At 32.6% G+C, this 7,683-nt stretch overlaps 1 protein-coding gene across 1 annotated transcript; it reads left to right on the top strand.

Annotated features, from left to right (window-relative positions):
• On the top strand, nucleotides 1-7,216 carry LOC109167928 (beta-glucosidase 46-like). The gene is made up of 11 exons (XM_019317004.1): nucleotides 1-235; nucleotides 727-793; nucleotides 898-956; nucleotides 2,010-2,085; nucleotides 2,241-2,315; nucleotides 2,415-2,502; nucleotides 3,224-3,571; nucleotides 4,279-4,543; nucleotides 5,401-5,503; nucleotides 5,594-5,702; nucleotides 6,834-7,216. Exons 1-11 carry the CDS (start codon nucleotides 65-67, stop codon nucleotides 7,054-7,056), a joined length of 1,584 nt encoding a protein of 527 aa, XP_019172549.1. The 5' UTR covers nucleotides 1-64; the 3' UTR covers nucleotides 7,057-7,216.
• Nucleotides 7,217-7,683: the final 467 nt, after the last annotated feature.

Here is a 7,683-nt window from a genome sequence, read left to right as displayed (position 1 = left end):
TATATATATGTTGGGGTATGAAGCCAAACTGGCCTGGGAGAAAAGCTGACTGCCAATAAAAATAATGGCGACTTACTGCCGACAATGGCTGCTGCTTTTTCTTCTTCTCTTACCTCTCATGGTGTCATCAGCTGCTCGTTTCAGAACACCTCTTCTAACGCATAATTTGGAGGACTCTTCTCCCTCTCCGTTTCCGCCCAACTTTTTCTTCGGCACTTCTTCCTCTTCTTACCAGGTTTCATTTCTCTCCTTTTCTTTTTCTTGCCAACAAAACGCGAAATTCTCTAGCCCCAGAGCTCTACACCCCGACCTAAATAGATAATGGAGGGATAAATCATAATGATTCAATTAGATTGGAGGACCAGTACGTGCCTAGACTCACAACGAACCCATTACGTTGAATGTAACTTCTACACTGATACTGTTTCCATCAATGCTGGCCCAGTCGAGACTCGTCCATGCTCAATCCCAATGGACCGATTTACCCCTAGCTCTATAATCCACCCGCCTTTCCCCGTCCCTAAAAGCCCTCCCTGGGGCGTGACCTAGCCTTCTTTAATTTCTCAACGGACTCGAATCTTAAGTTCAATTACTTTCATTATTGATGAACACCTGCACTAATAAAACCTGTATTTAATCTACCACGTGAGAATCAACTGAGCTGCCATGATCCTTTTTTTTTTCTTCTTTCATATTTATGAATATTCATGGAATGTGTTGGTGCAGTATGAAGGGGGTTATTTAAGTGATGGTAAAGGTCTAAGCAACTGGGATGTTTTCACCCATCAACCAGGTCATGCTAGCTTCCAATTCCACCCATATATATAAAAATGCTTAACTTATTGTTTGATAAAAATAAATTCCACAAAATAAAAAATTAAAAATAAAATGTTGCAGGAAATATCTTGGATGGAAGCAATGGAGATGTTGCGGCTGATCAATACGACTTGTATCAGGTACTGATATTATCTGCTCCATTATTTTTCACCCTATGTAGTTAGAATTTTAACCATTTGTCAAGAAAATAGAAAACAATGGTTTTTATTATTTTTTAAAGAAAAAAATGACACCTTTATTAATTCTCCAATTATAAGGTATAATGAATTTAGTTCTATAATTTTGAATGCCTCTAATTTTGGTCTTCTAATTATTAACATAGTGGTGTTTTCTCTCCATCTAAATGATATGGTTTGTCAAATTAAGTGTTTACTATTACGTCAAAAGTTATAGTTAGTAGCGAATATGTAATTTTATTTCTTTATACTTGCATAGCAGTCAACCTCACGTTTTGATGGTAGAATGCTAAACTAGCCGGCGTCGAACAATCTCCTCCAAGCACCTATTAGCCTCAACTACAAAACATGCATGCTTTCAATATAATCTCATGACCTGCTCCGATACCAATTGTTAAGATCAAACACTTACCACTACTATGCAAAAGTTACATATAGCTAGTATCCTAGTAGCAAAGACAAAACTTTATTTCTTTATACTCATATAACCGTCAACATTAAATTTCAACAGTAGAATGTCGGACTCGACTTCCAAGCCGCCGCCCAACACCGTTAGAAACCACTAATTTGTTTCTCAAACCCAAATTTCTCAATATTAAGCTCATAAATTCATCTCAAATTTCTCTTTTTTTACTCGTATTTTCCTCCAATATAAATAGGCTACCGAGACAAAACACATCATTTTCACCCAAATATGTGCTTTTAACGCAAATAATTTATGCATAATTTCCCCCGATATGGAGAGAAGGGGAATAAGTGAGGGAATCAGAAAGCTAAGATGAATTTATAAGTCTAGTCCAAAAAAAGAAATAAATTTTGAAATTGAAATTAATTGCCACTTTGTGAGTGACACTGACCATTATTTTTCTATGGAGACAAAAATGTCACTATTTTAATAAATGATGGACCAAATTAAAATTAGAGGCATCTCTCCACCAAAAACATCATTTTTTTTTAATTTCTTTTTGTTCTTATATATGGTGATACTGAAAACAGGAAGATGCAGATCTATTGGCGTCTCTGGGAGTCAATAGCCACAAGTTCTCAATATCATGGTCTCGAGTTCTGCCAAGTTAGGACCCCCTCCCCCCCCCCCCCTCCCTCCCCCCCACACACACACATATATATATCCACTTTGATTTCTCTCCTTAAAAACATCAAAAAGAAAAAAAGTATATTATCATATCATCTAAATCCTAATCATTAGTTGTTACATATGTGCTGCAGAAGGAAGACATGGAAATATTAACTTGGAGGGGATCAAATACTATAGAAATCTCATTGATTCTCTCCTCCTCAAAGGTTTTGTCCTAAATACAATTCCTCACAGTTGATTGTTTTTCAAGAATTAATAACCCTAGCTAGCTTAATTTAAATGCATGCATGCATGCAACGTAACAGGAATCGAGCCATTTGTGACTATAAATCATTATGATCTCCCTCAAGAACTCCAGGACCGATTTCAAGGTTGGCTCAGCCATGAAATGCAGTAAGTTGTTCTCGTTTCATACGAGATCAAACAGTGCTTTTAATCCATTGTCCGGTTTTTGACCGCCCAAAAGCGGTTAAGCTTTCAGTTATAAATGACACATAATGGCCCAGTTTGGTAAAATAATTAATCTATCTGGCTGATTTGAACACTATTAACTATTTGATTTGGTTAAACAACCAATATAAGTGTTTGATTAATTAGCTTTTTGTAGCATTTTATTGTTCCAAAAGGCTAAAATTCAAAGAGTTACTCAAAGTAGTTTTTTCGAACAGCTTTTTGAGAAAGTCATTTTGCATGTAATCAGTTTTCAGCTAAGAGCCAATTTACTGAACATCTTTCTACAATCAACTAATGCTATCAACTAACTAAACCCACTAACCCAATCAGCTAACAACCATTTACTAAACACCCCCAATTATGTTAATTTCATGCACAAAATTTTTGAATTAGTGTCCACAATGGAAAGTGGATCATGGTCCATGCATGGTATAACGTATAATTGGAGGTTTAATTTGATATATTACCGCCCAAATTAAAATGAATAATAAAGCGTACTCATTTGAACAGAGAAAAATGGACTTGGGAAGACATTTAATAAGCCTTTGTCCCAATTTAGTACTCGAATATATTGTGGGAGAAATTAAAGTGAATCAGTTTTAAGAAAAGTGTGTTGACAAGTAACATATATAGAATTAATATTTAACTTTAATTTCTGCAGGGAAGAATTTGCATACTTTGCAGATGTGTGCTTCAATCATCTTGGTGATAAAGTGAAGTACTGGATTACCTTCAATGAGCCCAACATGTGGAGCATTGCTACTTATAGGTTTGGGTTTTGGCCCCATGGGAACTACAGTGAAGGAGATGCAACAAAGAATATATTCATTGTAGCCCACAACATGATTCTAGCTCATGCTGCTGCTGTAAATATTTACAGAAAAAATTACCAGCAACAACAAGGAGGTCAAATAGGAATTGCAATGCTTTTTACCTGGTTTGAACCCATCACCAACTCCACTGCAGACAAAGCTGCAGCTGAGAGAGCTCATTCCTTCTTGTCAAACTGGTAAACCTTCCTTAACAGATCGATAATTATATTGTCCCAATGGCATATATATGCTTGCACATAAGGGAAAATGACATATTGAATTGGTTGAGTTACATACCTTCGGATAGTGATTATAGGTTTTCCTCGTCACCCGAAATAATATCAGTTCAGTAGGATTTCAGAACTTGTCAAATAGGCTCATAAGTTGCTTCCACATTACCGCTGATGAGACTCGATCCCGAGTCAATATTTTTAAATTTTACCCATGTGACCAATTGAGCTGCCCATGCAGGCCTATGATTGTCTCATATAATAGGGGGATGAAGTTGTATTCTCATGTTTATCAATGTCATTTTAGTTTTTAATAATAATAATAATAATAATAATAATAATAATAATAATAATAATAATAATAATAATAATAATAATAATAATAATTATTATTATTATTATTATTATTATTATTATTATTATTATTATTATTATTATTATTATTATTATTATTATTATTATTATTATTATTATTATTATTATTATTATTATTATTATGTCGTGGTCCAAAAATCTAATGAAATATTAATGAAAATAGCCAAAATCATGTAAAAATGAGATACCAAAAATAAATATATCAATAACAAAAGGGATTGAGTATATAGTATAACTGAGGGACGAAATACAGTTTCATATACATGCATAATAATGAATTTTGGCAATACTCAAAACAGGTTCTTGGACCCAATCATATATGGATCATATCCCAAAGACATGAAAGATATTTTGGGGTCAAATTTACCAGAGTTTTCAAGTATTGACCTGGAAAAGTTAAAAGCTGCTGGAGGGTTGGATTTTATTGGAATCAACCATTACACAACCTATTATGCCCAAGATTGCTTGTATTCTACATGTGACCCTTCTATGACAGGAAACACCAGAGAAGAAGGTTTTGTTGGCCAAAGTTTTTCCAAGGACGGCAACCTTATTGGGGAAATGGTAAATATAGTTAATTGTATTTTTCACTTAATTAAACATTCCCTTATAACAATTGGGTGTTATGAATTGATTCGCATTGTTAAAGTGTTATTTAAAAAAAAAAAATCATCCAATTAAATTGTACTATGTCAGAAAGGGAGAGTATGAGGAGAAAATTTTGAAGGGATGATAACCTTATTGGTAGGTGAACTAGTAAATATAGTTATATTGTTGATTTACATAATATTTCCATTAAATACTCCTAGAATACCTAAAATTTATTATCACTAGAAATGAGTTGGAAATGCTTTTTGACGATCAGAAACATCTTTTGTTGCTATTATCGACCATTTGTCGAAGGTTTTCTATAACATTAGATCATTGACTATCAGGTAGTCGAAAAATTTAAATGATTAGTTGACCTAAGTGACCGATAGACTTCGACAATTTAAAATTTTTGAAACACACAAAAAACCATGGTTGTTGGAAGGTAGAAAGCATGTTGAATTGTTTCTTCTCCTCCCTATTTTCTTTTCCTACTCTTCTTTCTTGTTGAGAAGTAATTTTTTTTTTAAAAAAAAATCATATTTCATATTAGTCTCCAAAATTTTCAGACCACGAAAAAGATGGTTGAAAATAAGGTATTTTTTATGGTAATGAATTTTTCCAACCATTTTTTATGGTAATGAATTTTTCCAACCATTTTTTATGGGTGGTAAAAAAAAATCCGACAATATGATAAAAAAATTGAAAAAAAATAATCACTAACCTCTATTATTTTTTGATTGGTTAAAAAAAGGTTGGGGAATTCCTCATAGTGACATATCATACACTTGCATTTTCATTAACTTTTGGAACATGTTACTTTGCTTTTGCAGGCAGGGTTAGAATATCTAGTTGTTTATCCACCTGGAATGGAGAAAGTAGTAACTTATGTGAAAGAAAAATTTTCAAACATACCACTTTATGTAACAGAAAATGGTAAGATGACTATTTTCTTGATAATTCATGATTTTTCAATTTAGATCAAACCATGTATCTAAAGTTAATGAAAATCACAATATGTTACAGGTTATTGTGACACAACCACCCCAAACTCTAGCATGGAAGATGTATTGAATGATACCAAACGAGTCAAATTCTTGGCTGATTATCTAAATGCCCTTTCAACTACCATCAGGTATTACAATATCCGGTTTGCCTAAATTATTCGTAATTAGTTGTTTTGGTCATCACTATTAAAATTAAAATTTATCCTCATTTCTACAATATAGCCACAGTTTTAATCCTCAAATAAACATAAATGTAAAACAATGTTAAGTTTTAGATTTTTTTTTTCGTCAATACTTTTTGTACATTTAGTGCTTAATTAGATTTTTAGTTGGGTTAATACCATCTGAGGTCTTCCTGGTATAGTGGTTTAGTCACATTTAGTCATAAACTTTCAAATTGACCATTTTTGATCCTTCGACTTTCAAATTTAATTATTCGTAGTCCAAGTTAACCACCCATGGTCCTTCAACTATTAAATTTTAACCAACCATAGCCCTTTCAAGAGGACCACGACTGGTTAAGTTTTGAAACTTGAAGGACCATGGGTGGTTAACTTGGACCACGAATAGTTAAATTTGAAAGTCGAAGGACCACAAATGGTCAATTTGAAAGTTTAGAACGACTTTCAAATTTAACCATTTGTGGTCCAAGTTAACCATAGCCCTTTCAAGAGGACCACGACTGGTTAAGTTTCGAAACTTGAAGGACCATGAGTGGTTAACTTGGACCACGAATGGTCAATTTGAAAGTTTAGAACTAAATGTGACAACTATACTTGTTGAGGATCTCAAATGATATTACCGTTTTTAGTTGAAATTGAGTTTTTTTTTTTTTTTTTTTTTTTTTTTTTTTTTTTTTTTTTTTTAATATTGAAGCACAAAGAACTAATATCATCTTCACTAAAACTTGATCCTACAACCTCCCACTTAAGGAAATAACTTCGTACCATTGGACCATAAGGTCCTTGGCACATATTATATCATTCAAATTTTTTTTTTTTTTTGAAGGATTATATCATTCAATTTAAAACAACTAAATTTGAAAATTTTTACGCTTATGTTTCTGTTTATGGTTGATCAAATTACCAATCTTATAAAGTTGAAGGTATGTTTTGTTCTCCGTTATTTTTTACATCAATGGAGCACAATGACTCATTTTTCCTCATTGTGTTGTATCATTTGAATGATATATGATAGCAATGTTTTTTTTTTTTTTTTTTTTTTTTTTTTTTTTTTTTTTTTATCTTGTACATTTTCAGGAAAGGAGCAGATGTTAGAGGCTATTTTATTTGGTCGTTGTTTGATAACTTTGAGTGGTCATTTGGATACACAAAGAGATTGGGGCTTTACCAATTTGATCGTGTCACGTTAAAGAGGACTCCAAAATTATCTGCAAAATGGTACAAACAATTCATTGCAAAGAATCAGAAAGTTAACAGTAAAATGCAATTGAGAAATATGATTCTTCATCAGAATCAATGAAATATATAGTTCTTGTGTAAAACTCTACAAGTCCACAGATCGAACTGTGTAGTAATAAATAATTGAGTAGAGTATCAATGCCATAAGGGCAAATTTATTGCTAAATATTAAAATTGTAATGTTTTATATTTTATTTTAGCAAATGAAAATTTATGAACTAGTTTGAAAAGATTACAAGTATTGAGAAAAATAATGTGTTTAGGTTGATTTGGCTAAGGTTAGGCTGGCCTTCCTTGTGGTGTTTTATGTGAGAGGGTCTCACATCTTCAGGCAAGACATCTACAATAGTTTTTTTTTTTTTTTTCGTTAATAAATATTTATTAATTGTTAAAAATGTTGTACTTTGTCTCATGGTATTGGTCTAGTGGATAGAAGAGATGTCTCGTTTAAGGTTGCAAGGTGGGGGCTTGATTCCTACCATGAACAATAGGGTCTGGATTTGGTTTATGTTCATTATGTGCATAAGTGTACAATTTGATATTAAGTTTCAAAACTAGATTAACTCATTTACTTTCTTGTAAACTTAGAGTGGTTCCATGCATGGTGGTTAAGATAAAACCCCTTCGAAACCAACCAATTGTCTCTAAAGAAACTGCATCAAAATATCAAACTTCCCCTCACTATATG

Source organism: Ipomoea nil, unplaced genomic scaffold (genome assembly GCF_001879475.1).
Source record: "Ipomoea nil cultivar Tokyo-kokei standard unplaced genomic scaffold, Asagao_1.1 scaffold3170, whole genome shotgun sequence".
Classification (NCBI taxonomy): Eukaryota; Viridiplantae; Streptophyta; class Magnoliopsida; order Solanales; family Convolvulaceae; genus Ipomoea; species Ipomoea nil.
The sequence above is the reverse complement of the archived record's forward strand: the minus strand, read 5'-3'. Positions and strand labels throughout refer to the sequence as shown.